At 40.0% G+C, this 18,698-nt stretch overlaps 1 protein-coding gene across 2 annotated transcripts; it reads left to right on the top strand.

Moving 5' to 3' along the window:
- The first annotated feature begins 5,587 nt into the window (after positions 1 to 5,587).
- Positions 5,588 to 18,300, top strand: LOC115122199 (zinc finger protein 271-like). 2 transcript variants are annotated; one of them, XM_065006328.1, is made up of 2 exons: positions 5,588 to 6,144; positions 16,620 to 18,300. In XM_065006328.1, the coding sequence occupies exons 1-2, from the start codon at positions 5,826 to 5,828 to the stop codon at positions 17,666 to 17,668; spliced, it is 1,368 nt and encodes a 455-aa protein (XP_064862400.1). In that variant the 5' UTR covers positions 5,588 to 5,825; the 3' UTR covers positions 17,669 to 18,300. The 2 variants fall into 2 exon arrangements, with proteins under 2 accessions (XP_064862400.1, XP_064862401.1); XM_065006329.1 differs by lacking the exon at positions 16,620 to 18,300 and adding an exon at positions 6,911 to 8,904.
- Positions 18,301 to 18,698: the final 398 nt, after the last annotated feature.

The raw sequence follows: 18,698 nt of genomic DNA, 5'->3' as shown, positions 1-18,698 counted from the left end.
ACCGTACACCCTATAGCTAATACTAATACTAATACCCTACACCATATAGCTAATACTAATACTAATACCCTACACCTTATAGCTAATACTAATACCCTACACCCTATAGCTAAGACTAATACCCTACACCATATAGCTAACACTAATACTAATACCGTACACCCTAGAGCTAATACTAATACCCTACACCTATAGCTAATACTAATACTAATACCCTACACCCTATAGCTAATACTAATACTTATACCCTACACCCTATAGCTAGTACTAATACTAATACCATATAGCTAATACTAATACTAATACCTTACACCTTATAGCTAATACTAAAACTAATACCCTACATCCTATAGCTAATACTTATACCCTACACCCTATAGCTAATACTAATACCCTACACCCTATGGCTAATACCCTACACCATATAGCTAATACTAATACTAATACCTTACACCCTATAGCTAATACCTAATACCGTACACCCTATAGCTAATACTAATACCCTAACCCTATTGCTAATACTAATGCTAATACCATATAGCTAATACTAATACTAATACCTTACACCTTGTAGCTAATACTAAAACTAATACCCTACACCCTATAGCTAATACTAATACCCTACACCCTATAGCTAATACTAATAGCTAATACTAATACTAATACCCCCTATAGCTAATACTAATATTTATACCCTACACCCTATAGCTAGTACTAATACTAATACCATATAGCTAATACTAATACTAATACCTTACACCTTATAGCTAATACTAAAACTAATACCCTACATCCTATAGCTAATACTTATACCCTACACCCTATAGCTAATACTAATACCCTACACCCTATGGCTAATACCCTACACCATATACCATAAGCTAATACTAATACCTTACACCCTATAGCTAATACCTAATACCGTACACCCTATAGCTAATACTAATACCCTATCCGTATTGCTAATACTAATGCTAATACCATATAGCTAATACTAATACTAATACCTTACACCTTGTAGCTAATACTAAAACTAATACCCTACATCCTATAGCTAATACTTATACCCTACACCCTATAGCTAATACTAATACCCTACACCCTATGGCTAATACCCTACACCATATAGCTAATACTAATACCTTACACCCTATAGCTAATACCTAATACCGTACACCCTATAGCTACTACTAATACCCTAACCCTATTGCTAATACTAATACTAATACCATATAGCTAATACTAATACTAATACCTTACACCTTATAGCTAATACTAAAACTAATACCCTACACCCTATAGCTAATACTAATATAATAGCCTAATACCCTATTGCTAATACTAATAATAGCTAATACTAATACTAATACTAATACCCTACACCTATAGCTAATACTAATACCCTACACCCTATAGCTAAACTAATACCCTACACCCTATAGCTAATACTAAGACCCTACACCATATAGCTAATACTAATACTAATACCTACACCTTACACCCTATAGCTAATACCTAATACTAATACCCTACACCCTATAGCTAATACTAATACCCTATACGCTATTAGCTAATACTAATACTAATACCATATAGCTAATACTAATACTAATACTTACACCTTATAGCTAATACTAAAACTAAACCCTACACCTATAGCTAATACTAATACCCTACACCCTATAGCTAATACTAATACTAATACCCTATCACCCTACACCATATAGCTAATACTAATACCCTTACACCCTATAGCTAATACTAATAGTACACCCTATAGCTAATACTAATACCCTACCCTATTGCTAATACTAATACTAATACCATATAGCTAATACTAATACCCTACACCCTATAGCTAATACTAATAATACCCTACACCCATAGCTAATACTAATACCCTACACCCTATAGCTAATACCCTAATACTAATACCCTACACCTTATAGCTAATACTAATACCCTACACCCTATAGCTAATACTAATACCCTACACCTATAGCTAATACTAATACTAATACCCCTACACCCTATAGCTAATACTACCCTACCCTATACCTAATACCCTTCACCCTATAGCTAATACTAATACCCAACACCCTATTGCTAATACTAATACCCTATAGCTAATACTAACTAATTCCCACACCCAAAAGCTAATACTAATACCCTACACCCTATAGCTAATACTAATACCCTACACCCTATAGCTAATACTAATACCCTACACCCTATAGCTAATACTAATACTAATACCCTACACCTTATAGCTAATACTAATACTAATACCCTACACCCTATAGCTAATACTAATACTAATACCCTAACCCTATTGCTACTAATGCCCATATAGCTAATACTAAAACTAATACCCTACATCCTATAGCTAATACCTAATACCGTACACCCTATAGCTAATACTAATACCCTAACCCTATTGCTAATACTAATACTAATACCATATAGCTAATACTAATACTAATACCTTACACCTTATAGCTAATACTAAAACTAATACCCTACACCCATAGCTAATACTAATACCCTACACCCTATAGCTAATACTAATACTAATACCATATAGCTAATACTAATACTAATACCTTACACCTTATAGCTAATACTAAAACTAATACCCTACATCCTATAGCTAATACTTATACCCTACACCCTATAGATAATACTAATACTAATACCTTACACCTTATAGCTAATACTAAAACTAATACCCTACATCCTATAGCTAATACTTATACCCTACACCCTATAGCTAATACTAATACCCTACACCATATGGCTAATACCCTACACCATATAGCTAATACTAATACTAATACCTTACACCCTATAGCTAATACCTAATACCGTACACCCTATAGCTAATACTAATACCCTAACGCTATTGCTAATACTAATGCTAATACCATATAGCTAATACTAATACCTACATAGCTAATACTAAAACTAATACCCTACACCCATAGCTAATACTAATACCCTACACCCTATAGCTAATACTAATACTAATACCCTTCACCCTATAGCTAATACTAATACCCAACACCCTATTGCTAATACTAATACCCTATAGCTAATACTACCACTAATTCCACACACCCAAAAGCTAAGACTAATACCCTACACCCTATAGCTAATACTAATACGAATACCCTACACCCTATAGCTAATACTAATACCCTACACCCTATAGCTAATACTAATACCCTACACCTTATAGCTAATACTAATACCGTACACCCTATAGCTAATACTAAGACCCTACACCTATAGCTAATACTAATACTAATACCCTACACCCATAGCTAATACTAATACCCTACACCCTATAGCTAATACTAATACCCTTCACCCTATAGCTAATACTAATACCCAACACCCTATTGCTAATACTAATACCCTATAGCTAATACTACCACTAATTCCACACACCCAAAAGCTAAGAGTAATACCCTACACCCTATAGCTAATACTAATACCCTACACCCTATAGCTAATACTAATACCCTACACCCTATAGCTAATACTAATACTAATACCCTACACCTTATAGCTAATACTAATACTAATACCCTACACCCTATAGCTAATACTAATACTAATACCCTAACCCTATTGCTAATACTAATGCTAATACCATATAGCTAATACTAAAACTAATACCCTACATCCTATAGCTAATACCTAATACCGTACACCCTATAGCTAATACTAATACCCTAACCCTATTGCTAATACTAATACTAATACCATATAGCTAATACTAATACTAATACCTTACACCTTATAGCTAATACTAAAACTAATACCCTACACCCATAGCTAATACTAATACCCTACACCCTATAGCTAATACTAATACTAATACCATATAGCTAATACTAATACTAATACCTTACACCTTATAGCTAATACTAAAACTAATACCCTACATCCTATAGCTAATACTTATACCCTACACCCTATAGATAATACTAATACCCTTCACCCTATAGCTAATACTAATACCCAACACCCTATTGCTAATACTAATACCCTATAGCTAATACTAACACTAATTCCACACACCCAACAGCTAAGACTAATACCCTACACCCTATAGCTAATACTAATACCCTACACCCTATAGCTAATACTAATACTAATACCCTTCACCTTATAGCTAATACTAATACCGTACACCCTATAGCTAATACTAATACCCTACACCCTATAGCTAATACTAATACTAATACCCTACACCTTATAGCTAATACTAATACCCTACACCCTATAGCTAATTCTAATACCCTACACCCTATAGCTAATACTAAGACCCTACACCATATAGCTAATACTAATACTAATACCGTACACCCTAGAGCTAATACTAATACCCTACACCTATAGCTAATACTAATATTAATACCCTGCACCCTATAGCTAATACTTATTCCCTGCACCCTATAGCTAATACTAATACCCTACACCCTATAGCTAATACTAAGACCCTACACCATATAGCTAATACTAATACTAATACCCTACACCCTCGAGCTAATACTAATACCCTTCACCTATAGCTAATACTAATACTAATACCCTGCACTGTAAAGCTAATACTAATACCCTACACCCTATAGCTAATACCCTTCACCCTTTAGCTCATACTAATACCCTAATCCCTATAGCTAATACTAATACCCTTCACCCTATAGCTAATACTAATACCAATACCCTACACCCTATAGCTAGTACTAATGCACTAGACTTTTCGACCACTGGCAGACTTTTTTACCTTTGGCAGTTTTGTACATGGTCATGTGATACGTGGTAAAGAACAATCCAGTCTTAGGAGAGTACATTGGATATACTATACTGTGTGTCTGCAGGAGTCTATCTGGTCAAAACCACTATTTCAGGTGCCCCTCCACCCTCTGGTGGGATGGATCATGTCTACAGAGAAGCCTAGATTCAAATACATAGATTTGTGTGTGTTGGGTATATGTTGTGAAATTGTTAAATATTACTTGTTAGATATTACTGCACAGTCGGAGCTAGAACTACAAGCATTTTGCTACACCCGCAATAATATCTGCTAAACATGTGTATGTGACCAATAAAATGTGATACGATTTTGATTTGAAATAAGTGTCCAAAATGACCCCAAAGGATTTTAATATGTTAAAAGTCCATTTTGATACAGAAACACTAAACCATGATTTAGATTTATTAGGAACAACTTGCTTGACAAAGTCATGAAAAAATTGGAAGAATTAAATTAACCACATTTTGGCTATGATAAAAGATATGCCTTTGGGGTCAAAATGATTCATGTCAGAAGTGTGGTTCAATGCAAATATGGAGTGGTGTGTAAAGTTTATTTTAAATTCTCACTCATTAAACACGAATCAATCAACACATGCGTCTCTTTGAACGACTTAATATAATATTAAGCGTTTATGAAATAAATGAAAAATAAACGTTTGGTTCCTCAACTGCGTTGCCCACTCCAGTCAGCAGATGGCGATGTGCGTCTTTTAGGTTCAGGCGACGCTGCCAGTGTGACGTATTATCTAATGGACGGGACATTCCTTCAACAACAACAGCTAGTCAGACACCTCGGTAGCGTTCTAGCATAGCTAACACATTCACGCTCTTTACACTGTTTTGTTATATATTAGTCGCTGTGTATTAATCACATTTCTGTTGTATGTACTTGTTGGGCCATTTAATTATATATTTACGTTGTTTGTCAGCTAGCTGGTTTGCTAAGTTAGCTTAGAACTAGGCTAGTCGCTAATGCTAACTAGCTAACATCCCCGACCATGAGTTCACTAAGTTACTCTCCTGATAAAGAAGAGGGGGTCTGCTGGACGGAGAAAGAAACCCTCGTCAAAGAGGAGGACGAAGAGGAGGCTGTTACAATACAAAAACAAGTAGAGGGTGAGGCTGTTACCGTGAAAGAAAAAGAGAAAGACGTTTCAGTGAAAGAAGAGGAAGACGCGTTCAGAGTGAAAGAGGAAGAGGATGATACAGTAAAAGAAGAGAAAGAGGAGGATTCCGTTTTTGGAGTGAAAGAGGAGGAGGGGGAGATGACTGTCACATTGGAGGAAGAAAGGGAGGTTGGAGATCTGTTTAACACCAGTAAGTACCGTCTCTACAGTCTTTGAACCAATATGCAGTAAAGGGGTTCTACACTTTAATGTTGTTCTGTAGGAATGGCTGAAGCTACACTGTAACGTGTAGAACATCAAGAGTGGACCATCAACAAAACGTTAACAATTGATCAAATGTATCATATGACAATGCCTGAAATACTGAAGTCATTAATATATCTTATTAGATTAGCCCAATATGTAGTCTTAAAGGGCCAATCAGCAGTTGTTACATACATTTTGGGACTTATACATTAATGATATGTACCCATTGTTATTTTGAAGAAATCCCATATAAATGACTTATGAGCTTAGTTCAACTGTCGTACCCCATCAGAACTCAAAATATAAGCTTTTCTTTTACTCCAATGTTTGTCAGTAAATATAAACAAACAATATCCTCAAAACATGGTTAAAACTATCATGTTGATATCATGGATGGTTGCATTTCTCCAGCCCCATCCCTCAGCTTTTTACCAAAACAGGCAGGTAGTACGCTTTGTTATTGTTTCTACTGCTGATTGCTGCCCCCACAAGGTACAAGGACTGTATGTTATTTTCAGAGGTAGACTGGCTCTATATTCCATCTAAATGTGAATCGATTCTCAATTGCGATACGTTTCTAGAAACATAAATAGCTGTACTTTCATATCACATCAACATAAGTTCACACAATACTTTCATATCATATAAAAATAGGTAACCAGTCACGATGGTAAACCAAATTGGATTCTTGTCATTTCTCCTTCCTTCAGGCTTCTTTTTCTTCTTTGGACTTTATATGGCAGTTGGCAACCAACTTTAAGGTGCATTACCACCATCAACTGGACTGAAGTATGGACCTCAGTTCATCTTTCAATGACCCACATGGGTATATACCAAGACAGGCATGAAGAGGGCACAACAAAACCTTTTCCCACTCAGGAGATTTGGCATGGGTACCCAGATCCTCAAAAGGTAATACAGCTGCACCATTGAGAGCATCCTGACCGGTTGCCTCATCGCCTGGAATGGCAACTGCTCGGCATCTGACCCTAAGGCGCTACAGAGGGTAGTGTGAACGGCCCAGTACATCACTGTGGCCAAGCTTCCTGCCATCCAGGACCTATATAATAGGCGGTGTCAGAGGAAAGCCCACAAAATTGTCAGAGACTCCAGTCACCCAAGTCATAGACTGTTTTCTCTGCTACTGCACGGCAAGCGGTACCGGAGCGCCAAGTCTAGGACCAAAAGCTTCCTAAAATCACCACCGGACAATTTACATTGACCTCCCCATCCTTTTGTGCACAGCTGCTACTTGCTGGTTGTTACCTATGCATAATCACTACGCCCCTACATTCATGTACAGATGACCTCAACTAGCCTGTACCCCCGCACACTGACTCTGTAAAGCATTTCTTGGTAAAGTCTAAGTTGTTGTCTTGACGGATTTGTAAAAAACGCTTTGTCATAAAACCCTATATATATATATTTTTTTATGTTTCTGACACCCCTCCCCAGAGGTGTCTCATTATTGGGATTCATTGCTGATTCCTACCTGTAGCTCACTATGAGGTGTCTAGTGATACAGGTTAAGGGCCCTGTTGGAGATTGGTGGTTGGTAGCGGAGTCGAGGGAACAAGCAGGGTTGGACACGGCCATGTTATTATCCCACACACAGTCTCTGTGGTTCATATGAACCCCATTCCTGGGAATTAGATTTGATTACAAATCGCCCCTGTCTGTTACCACAGAAGGGTTCAGTCTGTCCCATTCCCAGCTAGGTTACGAGGCGCTTTGTCGCCAATACTTATGACTGGTTGATAGGGGAAACCTCCACGCTTATTATAGAAAAAATAATTAGGGGAAACTATTTAGTAAACTGAAATAAAATAACAAACCTGTTTGAAAACTATTCCAAAACTATCTTTGACTCCAAAACTAAAATAGCCTAAAATAATAACCAGCATGAATTATGTTCAGTTTGAATAATTGATAATATAAAATATAAAATATATAAAAATATAATTGTGTTTTAAATATCTTTTGATGTGGTTTTAAAGCTTCTGAACCTGGTGGCTGGTAAATGCTGCCATGGGATGGCAATGTTTAAAATAGACTTAGCTTGTGTATCACTTTCACTTGCCATCACCAGAAATACTTTAAGAAATTAGGATATTGAAAACTCCTTTCTATTTGTATTAACAGCTTAAAGAAAATAACGTTGGCATGAATTACCCTCTGTGAACAAGAAGGACAACATTACAAATATTTTCAGAGATGTGAGATAATTAACTTGTTCTCTGTAATATCGTATAGCTTTGCAATCGTAACATTACGTACTTTAAAGGAAAATAGGCATTTCTCGACTCGTACCCTGACTTTAAAAAGGGATTTTGGTGAGAATTAGCTTAGGAACTGTGTGTCACAGCATGGCAATGTGAACGTGATTGGTCGACAGTCTCTTGGACGAGCGTTAGCTTTGACATTTTCTGGAATAGATTTGATTTGAAAACATTTTTGTTTTCTTGCCTGCCTATTGAATTTGGAATGCACTGTACTGTTCATCTCTGAAACTCACTGAGATAATTCCTTTGATACAGCAGTAGCAATACAGGGATATAATATCTACAGAAAAGGCAGGAATGCTTATGGGGGAGGTGTTACTGTATACAGTGCATTCGGAAAGTATTCAGACCCCTTGATTTTTTTCCCACATTTTGTTTAAAGCCTTATTCTAAAATGGATTAAAATCTTTTTTCCACCCTTTCATTTGACTAATTTATTTGGCACACCTGCATTTGGGGAGTTTCTCCCATCCTTCTCTGCAGATCCTCTCTAGCTCTGTCAGGTTGGATGGGGAACATCACTGCACAGATATTTTCACGTCTCTCCAAAGAGAGACTTGTTATGGTTGCAATCCCACTACCGGGATCGATATGACAACTACCAGTGAAAATAGAGGGCGCCAAATTCAAACCACAGAAATGTCATAATTACAATTCCTAAAACATACATGTGTCTTATATCATTTTAAAGCTATTCGCATTGTTAATCGCACCAAAGTGTCCAATTTCAAATAGGCTTTTCAGCGAAAGCATTACAAACGATTATGTTAGGTCTCCACCAAACCACAATAAGCACAGCCATTTTCCAGCAAAATATAGCATTCAAAATATAGCATTCACAAAAAGCATAAATAAAGATAATTTTATTTTCATCAGATGACACTCATAAGACTTCATGTTACACAATACATGCATGTTTTGTTTGATAAAGTTAATATTTATATCAGAAAATCTGAGTTTACATTGGCGCGTTAGATTCACTAGTTCCAAAAACATCAAGTGAATTTTGTATAGCCACATCGTTTCAACAGAAATACTCATCATAAATGTAGATGATAATACACGTGGAATTATAGATATACCTCTCCTTAATGCAACCGCTGTGTCAGATTTCAAAAAAAGTTTACGGAAAAAGCAACCCATGCAATAATCTGAGACGGCGCTCAGAACAGTAGCCAAATTAGCCTTCATGTTGGAGTAAACAGAAACCAGAAAATACATGATAAATGTTTCCTTACTTTTGATGAACTTCATCAGAATGCAGTCCTAGAAATCCCAGGTCCACAATAAATGCTTGAATTGTTCGAAAATGTCCGTTATTTATGTCCAATTAGCTACTTTGGTTAGGGCGTTTGGTAAACAATTCCAAAGTCACAAAGCGCGTCCACTATAACGTGACGAAATGTCCAAAAGTTCCGTAACAGTCAGTAGACACATGTCAAACGATGTACTGAATCAATCTTTAGAATGTTGTTTACATATATCTTGAATAACGTTCCAACCGGAGAATTAGAATTACTTCAGATGAGCGGTGGAACGTAAGTTCTTCCACTGTGAACGCGCCTTGTGAAAGCATGGTCCACTCATGGCTGTGGTGACTATTTCCTGTGTCAATCGACCCCCCTTCACATTAGAATCATCAGACAAAGTTCTATTGACTGCTGACATCTAGTGGAAGGTGTAGGAAGTGAAAACTCATCCATATCTTGCTCCAGAAAAAAAAACAGGAGGTGGAATTTAAGGTCGTTTTCCTGTTTGACAGTGAACCTTTGCCCCAGTCTGAGATCCTTAGCGCTCTGGAGCAGGTATTTCATCAAGGATCTCTCTGCAATTTGCTGCGTTAATATTTCCCTCGATCCTGACTAGTCTCCCAGTCCCTGCTGCTGAAAAACATCCCCACAGCATGATGCTGCCACCACCATGCTTCACCGTAGGGATGGTGCCAGGTTTCCTCCAGACGTGACTCTTGGCATTCAGGCCAATGAGTTCAATCTTGGTTTCATCAAGCCAGATAATCTTGTTTCTCATGGTTTTAGAGTCCTTGAGGTGCCTTTTGTAAAACTCCAGCAGGCTTTCATGTGCCTTTTACTGAGGAGTGGCTTCCATCTGGCCACTCTACCGTAAAGGTCTGATTGGTGGAGTGTTGCAGAGATGGTTGTCCTTCTGGAAAGTTCTCCCATCTCCACAGAGGAACTTTGGAGCTCTGTCAGAGTGACCAAGGCCCTTCTCCCCCAGTCGCTCAGTTTGGCTGGGTGACCAGCTCTAGGAAGAGTATTTCATTTAAGAATGATGGAGGCCACTGTGTTCTTAGGGACCTTCAAATGCTGCAGAATTTTTTTGGTACCCTTCCCCAGATCTGTGCCTCGACACAATCCTGTCTCAGGGGGTCTAAGGACAATTCCTTCAACCTCATTGCTTGGTTTTTGCTCTGACATGCACTAGAGAGAATAAAGTAGATGGCACACGTCAAACGTTTGATTTATGACCCTATGTCCGGATGACGTGTGCATGCCCATATTTGGGCATCCGGTCAGGACATCCTGGTGGGAAGTTATCACTTGGTTATGCCCATAAATGGACATCCTGTCAGGACATCCTGTTCTCACACCTTAGAGTGTGTGTTAATTTATGTATATAATGCATCTATTCATTTGAAGATATCATGATGATTGATGTCTAGGGACCTCATTGAATTGGGGGGGATGTATTTGAACATTTCAAAGAGTATGGCCCCACCCTATTTTATTGCCCTTATGGTTGTTGTCTATGAAGCAGGAATGTCTGGGAGGGGGATTGTGTGTGTGTGTGTTTGTGTATGTGTGTGTGTGTGTGTGTGTGTCTACAGGGGTGTTAGAAACAAGGTCCCTTCTCATTGTGTACATTTCAAGCCTTCAACAACAATAAAACAACCATCTAAATAATGTTTCTCGGCCTAACACACTGTTGAGTTTCCTATTTAGTTATCTTTATTTGTACATGCACCGAGCTTCCAGGTGGCCCCAGCCTATGGATGTTTGGTGCATGTACACCAGGGGGATTTTGAAAGAGGTAGATTAGAACCCCATAGTAATAGGGTTAAGAAAAGATCACAAAGTTAATTTCAGATTCAGGTTCAGGGGGTAATTACTTTAGGAAAACCGCATTTCACACTGTGTACAGACATAGAGAGCCAACACATCAAGGTGTAACAGGGATGAAGGGATATTCAATGTACAACAGTAGTCTTCTGTAACAAGCAATACGTGTTAAATATGTGTCACAGTCAATCATGACAACCTCTTTTTGAAAGGCCTTTACTTATTAATTTTCTACCTTCTTATTAATTAATGCTGTAGGATAAATCAGGTTTTTCTTGGTGGGCTTAAACAAATCTACTGTGAAACAAAAGTGTACACTTTACACACATGTTTATTGACTTTAAAAAAGACCACAGTAACATGACCAATATAGTAGAGATGCTACAAAAATCTGTTAGTTCGAATGAATTTTCCAAAGCCTGTCTGGATGTGAACAACTATATGCCTGGAAAACTTACGGAGCTGGGGCTTGGGTGGAATTGGAAACAGACGTGTGTCAAAACCAGGCCCTTTATCTGTAAGAAAGGAATAGTAAAACTGTTTAATTATAACATGTTTTAAAAGGTCTGTACTATTGTTTTAAAATTGTATCTCACCCTTTAACGAACGGGAATCTCTCGTTTTCTCTCTCGCCCCGGTCTGTCGCGGAGAAAGGCTTTTCTGGGAAAATGGGCATGTGCGTTTCAAAACAATGTCTTATTTTATACGAATACAGGCTTTCCTACAACAGATAGTTATAAACATTTAAATGTTATTAAAAGTGTAGTAATGTGTCTGGTAATGATGTATAACTGTTGTACAACAATGTTTAAACATAAAAACATTATTGCATGTTTCAATATTGGGCAGTAAAATTGGTTAATTATAGCGTGTTTTAAAAGGTCTGTACTAAATATTTTGAATTAAATAAATGGTTTTAAAGAGGTATCTCACCTTTAACAAAGGGGCTCTATCATCATGCATGTCTCGGAGAAAACTAATTTCTGAAAAGACGTGTGCGTGTGCGGGTGTGCCGGGCCAGGAGATATGTGTGTTTCAAAAACAAAGGTGTGGGGGTGTGTGTCTCTGCATGGGTCGTTTGAAACCAAAAAGGTGTATGAGGCTGTTTTAGAATTGGGTGTGCGTCTCTTAAAATGGCCACTTTTGATTCATTAACACACATGCCTTTCAAATCCAAATGTATCTCACCCCAGAGGATGTGGGGGCTAAAAAGTCAAACAGCTCAGACAGCTGCCACCAGCTAGCCTTGAGCCAGGCCCACGTTATGGGAAGTTATGGGTCCTACAGTAGGTATATGTTGTTGTTAGGTGAAGTTATGGGCCCAACAGTAGGTCTATGTTGTTGTTAGGTGAAGTTATGGGTCCTACAGTATGTCTATGTTGTTGTTAGGTGAAGTTATGGGTCCTACAGTAAGTCTATGTTGTTGTTAGGTGAAGTTATGGGCCAATTTGGCAAACACTTAGTTTACAAACCCTCATTGTCAGGCTGATGGAAAAGCTAGCCAAAGAGCATTTTACTGGTTGAAGTGTTTTTTAAATATAAAGCAGTTGATTTGCGAGGATGACACAAACATTATATTAAGCAGGACATTCAAACGAGCCTTACAATTATAATCCAAAGTAGTGTGAAATGCACTCATACACAACCTGTAAATTGAGTTTGAATTGAATTTTAGCAAGCACAGAAAGGGGCCTATATTGGAGACCAAAAGTTGTCTTTTTTATTTAAATGTTATTTTAATTTCACCTTTATTTAACCAGGTAGGCTAGTTGAGAACAAGTTCTCATTAACAACTGCGACCTGGCCAAGATAAAGCATAGCAGTGTGAACAGACAACAACACAGAGTTACACATGGAGTAAACAAGTAGAAAAAAAGAGTCTATATACATTGTGTGCAAAAGGCATGAGGAGGTAGGCGAATAATTACAATTTTGCAGATTAACACTGGAGGGATAAATGAGCAGATGGTCATGTGCAGGTAGAGATACTGGTGTGCAAAAGAGCAGAAAAGTAAATAAATAAAAACAGTATAGGGATGAGCTAGGTAAATTGGGTGGGCTATTTACCGATGGACTATGTACAGCTGCAGCGATCGGTTAGCTGCTCAGCAGATGTTTAAAGTTGGTGAGGGAGATAAGTCTCCAACTTCAGCGATTTTTGCAATTCGTTCCAGTCATAGGCAGCAGAGAACTGGAAGGAAAGGCGGATGATCAGTGTGATACACCTGCTGGAGCGCGTGCTATGGTTGGGTGTTGCCATCGTGACCAGTGAACTGAGATAAGGCGGAGCTTTACCTAGCATGGACTTGTAGATGACCTAGAGCCGGACGGCACTGTGATAAATTGCATCCAGTTTGCGGAGTAGAGTATTGAAAGCTATTTTGTAGATGACATCGCCGAAGTCGAGGATCGGTAGGATAGTCAGTTTTACTAGGGTAAGTTTGGCGGTTTGAGTGAAGGAGGCTTTGTTGCGGAATAGAAAGCCGACTCTAGATTTGATTTTAGATTGGAGATTTTTGATATGAGTCTAGAAGGAGAGTTTACAGTCTAGCCAGACACCTAGGTACTTATAGATGTCCACATATTCTAGGTCGGAACCATCCAGGGTGGTGATGCTAGTCGGGCGTGCGGGTGCAGGCAGCGAACGGTTGAAAAGCATGCATTTGGTTTTACTAGCGTTTAAGAGCAGTTGGAGGCCACAGAAGGAGTGTTGTATGGCATTGAAGCTCGTTTGGGGGTTAGATAGCACAGTGTCCAAGGAAGGGCCAAGAAGTATACAGAACGGTGTCGTCTGCGTAGAGGTGGATCAGGGAATCGCCCGCAGCAAGAGCAACATCATTGATATATACAGAGAAAAGAGTCGGCCCGAGAATTGAACCCTGTGGCACCCCCATAGAGACTGCCAGAGGACCGGACAACATGCCCTCTGATTTGACGCACTGAACTCTGTCTGCAAAGTAGTTGGTAAACCAGGCAAGGCAGTCATTAGAAAATCCGAGGCTACTGAGTCTGCCGATAAGAATATGGTGATTGGCAGAGTCGAAAGCCTTGGCCAGGTCGATGAAGACGGCTGCACAGTACTGTCTTTTATCGATGGCGGTTATGATATCGTTTAGTACCTTGAGCGTGGCTGAGGTGCACCTGTGACCGGCTCGGAAACCAGATTGCACAGCGGAGAAGGTACGGTGGGATTCGAGATGGTCAGTGATCTGTTTGTTGACTAGGCTTTCGAAGACCTTAGACCTATATCCATCCTGCCCTGCCTGTAACAGTTTGGGTCCAGGGTATCTCCCCCTTTGAAGAGGGGGATGACTGCGGCAGCTTTCCAATCCTTGGGGATCTCAGATGATATGAAAGAGAGGTTGAACAGGCTGGTAATAGGGGTTGCGACAATGGCGGCGGATAGTTTCAGAAATAGAGGGTCCAGATTGTCAAGACAGCTGATTGGTACAGGTCCAGGTTTTGCAGCTCTTTCAGAACATCTGCTATCTGGATTTGGGTAAAGGAGAAGCTGGGGAGGCTTGGGCAAGTAGCTGCGGGGGGGCGGAGCTGATGGCCGAGGTTGGAGTAGCCAGGAGGAAGGCATGGCCAGCCGTTGAGAAATGCTTGTTGAAGTTTTCGATTATCATGGATTTATCAGTGGTGACCGTGTTACCTAGCCTCAGTGCAGTGGGCAGCTGGCAGGAGGTGCTCTTGTTCTCCATGGACTTTACAGTGTCCCAGAACTTCTTGGAGTTAGAGCAACAGGATGCAAATTTCTGCTTGAAAAAGCTGGCCTTTGCTTTCCTGACTGACTGCGTGTATTGGTTCCTGACTTCCCTGAACAGTTGCATATCGCGGCGACTATTTGATGCTATTGCAGTCCGCCACAGGATGTTTTTGTGCTGGTCGAGGGCAGTCAGGTCTGGAGTGAACCAAGGGCTATATCTGTTCTTAGTTCTGCATTTTTTGAACAGAGCATGCTTATCTAAGATGGTGAGGAAGTTACTTTTAAAGAATGACCAGGCATTCTCAACTGACGGGATGAGGTCAATATCCTTCCAGGATACCCGGGCCAGGTCAATTAGAAAGGCCTGCTCGCAGAAGTGTTTTAGGGAGCGTTTGACAGTGATGAGGGGTGGTCGTTTGACTGCAGACCCGTAACGGATACAGGCAATAAGGCAGTGATCGCCGAGATCCTGGTTGAAGACAGTGGAGGTGTATTTGGAGGGCCAGTTGGTCAGAATAACGTCTATGAGGGTGCCCTTGTTTACAGATTTAGGGTTGTACCTGGTGGGTACCTTGATGATTTGTGTGAGATTGAGGGCATCTAGGTGAGATTGTAGGACTGCCGGGGTTTTAAGCATATCCCAGTTTATGTCACCTAACAGAACAAACTCTGAATCTAGATGGGGGGGCGATCAATTCACAAATGGTGTCCAGGGCACAGCTGGGAGCTGAGGGGGGTCGGTAGCAGGCGGCAACAGTGAGAGACATGTCTGGAGAGAGTAATTTTTAAAATTAGTAGTTCGAACTGTTTGGGTATGGACCTGGAAAGTATGACATTACTTTGCAGGCTATCTCTGCAGTAGACTGCAACTCCTCCCCCTTTGGCAGTTCTATCTTGATGGAAAATGTTACAGTTGGGTATGGAAATCTCTGAATTTTTGGTGTCCTTCCAAAGCCAGGATTCAGACACGGCAAGGACATCAGGGTTGGCAGAGTGTGCTCAAGCAGTGAGTAAAACAAACTTAGGGATGAGGCTTCTGATGTTGACATGCATGAAACCAAGGCCTTTTCGATCACAAAAGTAAACAAATGAGGGTGCCTGGGGACATGCAGGGCCTGGGTTTACCTCTGGCACACTGCTTCAAGTTTCAACAACATGAATAACTTATTTCTAGCCTACAATCATCGATGTCACTACTAATGTGAAAACAAGACCACATTTGACTTCTTGCCAATTGTCAAATACTTTTTACATTCATTACAGACTGGCTACGCTATTAGCCATACCTTCTACAATGGATTTCCGCTGTTGTGGGCCTTTATTCATCTGTCTGACTTTGTTGTTCACACAGGAGATAGAACTGACTACCATGGGTCCTCTGAGGCGCCTCAACCACCTCATGATGCTGACAAGGCAGAGAAGAGTCTCTCCACATCAGAACACCTCAAGAAACACGAGCAGAGATCCACAGGGAATAAATCTCACTGCTGCTCTGACTGTGGGAAGAGATTCACCTCCTCAGCAGGCATTAAAATTCATCAGAGAATCCACACAGGAGAGAAACCTTTTACCTGTACTCAATGTGGGAAGAGTTTTACAACATCTGGCCACCTGACTCTACACCAGAGAACACACACAGGAGAGAAACCTTATAGCTGTGGTCAATGTGGGAAGAGTTTTTCCTCATCTAGCAGTCTCACTCAACACCAGAGAATACACACAGGAGAGAAACCTTATAGCTGTGGTCAATGTGGGAAGAGTTTTGGTCAATCTGGCGATCTGACAGTGCACCAGAGAATACATACAGGACAGAAACCTTATAGCTGTGATCAATGTGCCAAGAGTTTTGTTGGATCTGGTCTGCTGACATTACACCAGAGAACACACACAGGAGAGAAACCTTATAGCTGTAATCAATGTGAGAAGAGTTTTAATACATCTGGCCATCTTGTTGTACACCAAAGAACACACACGGGAGAGAAACCTTACAGCTGTGATCAATGTGGGAAGAGTTTTACTCAGCTAAGCAACCTGATATCACACCAGAGAACACACACGGGAGATAAATCTTATAGCTGTGATCAATGTGGGAAGAGTTTTACTCAGCCAAGCAACCTGACACGACACCAGAGAACACACACGGGAGAGAAACCGTATAGCTGTGATCAATGTGGGAAGTTTTTTTTTACATCTAGCCATCTGAAGATACACCAGAGAACACACACAGGAGAGAAACCGTATAGCTGTGATCAATGTGGGAAGAGTTTTGTTACTTCTGGCCAGCTGACTTTACACCAGAGAACACACACGGGAGAGAAACCTTATAGCTGTGATCAATGTGGGAAGAGTTTTACTACATCTAGCAATCTGACTATACACCAGAGAACACACAGGAGTTAAAGGTTATAGCTGTGACCAGAGATAATCTGATTAAAGATCTCTAATCAAATATTAGAAAATACATACATGAAGGAGTTGTTTCAAGATTTCAATGAATTAATGTCACAATTTAGAAAGTTTTTTACTTTGTAGAAGGAGTATTTTAATGATGTCACAATGTAGAACCCTAAACGTTTGCCCCCTGTTCTATTGATTTCAGCATGATATGGATATTAGCCCCAGGGGATAATTCTAGGCTCTGAATTGAAAGAGTACTATTTATATGATTTAACAAAAATTGACTAACAAAAAAAGAACTGTTACACTTACCACGTTGGTGACCCACTGGAATCAAAATGCAACACTTCAAAATGTAGCTAGCTGTTTTCTACAAATTGTCCTCTAACCAGTGATGTACACATCATTCCCAGATTCCGTGTGGTTTTACATTTTTACATTTACATTTAAGTCATTTAGCAGACGCTCTTATCCAGAGCGACTTACAAATTGGTGCATTCACCTTATGACATCCAGTGGAACACTAGTGCATCTAAATCTTTTAAGGGGGGGGGGTGAGAGGGATTACTTTATCCTATCCTAGGTATTCCTTAAAGAGGTGGGGTTTCAGGTGTCTCCGGAAGGTGGTGATTGACTCCGCTGTCCTGGCGTCGTGAGGGAGTTTGTTCCACCATTGGGGGGCCAGAGCAGCGAACAGTTTTGACTGGGCTGAGCGGGAACTGTACTTCCTCAGTGGTAGGGAGGCGAGCAGGCCAGAGGTGGATGAACGCAGTGCCCTTGTTTGGGTGTAGGGCCTGATCAGAGCCTGGAGGTACTGAGGTGCCGTTCCCCTCACAGCTCCGTAGGCAAGCACCATGGTCTTGTAGCGGATGGGGGGTGGTCGTTTGACTGCGGACCCGTAACGGATACAGGCAATAAGGCAGTGATCGCCGAGATCCTGGTTGAAGACAGCGGAGGTGTATTTGGAGGGCCAGTTGTTCAGAATAGGGCCAGAATAACGTCTATGAGGGTGCCCTTGTTTACAGATTTAGGG

The sequence above is a fragment of the Oncorhynchus nerka genome, linkage group LG21, assembly GCF_034236695.1.
Source record: "Oncorhynchus nerka isolate Pitt River linkage group LG21, Oner_Uvic_2.0, whole genome shotgun sequence".
Classification (NCBI taxonomy): Eukaryota; Metazoa; Chordata; class Actinopteri; order Salmoniformes; family Salmonidae; genus Oncorhynchus; species Oncorhynchus nerka.
The sequence above is the reverse complement of the archived record's forward strand: the minus strand, read 5'-3'. Positions and strand labels throughout refer to the sequence as shown.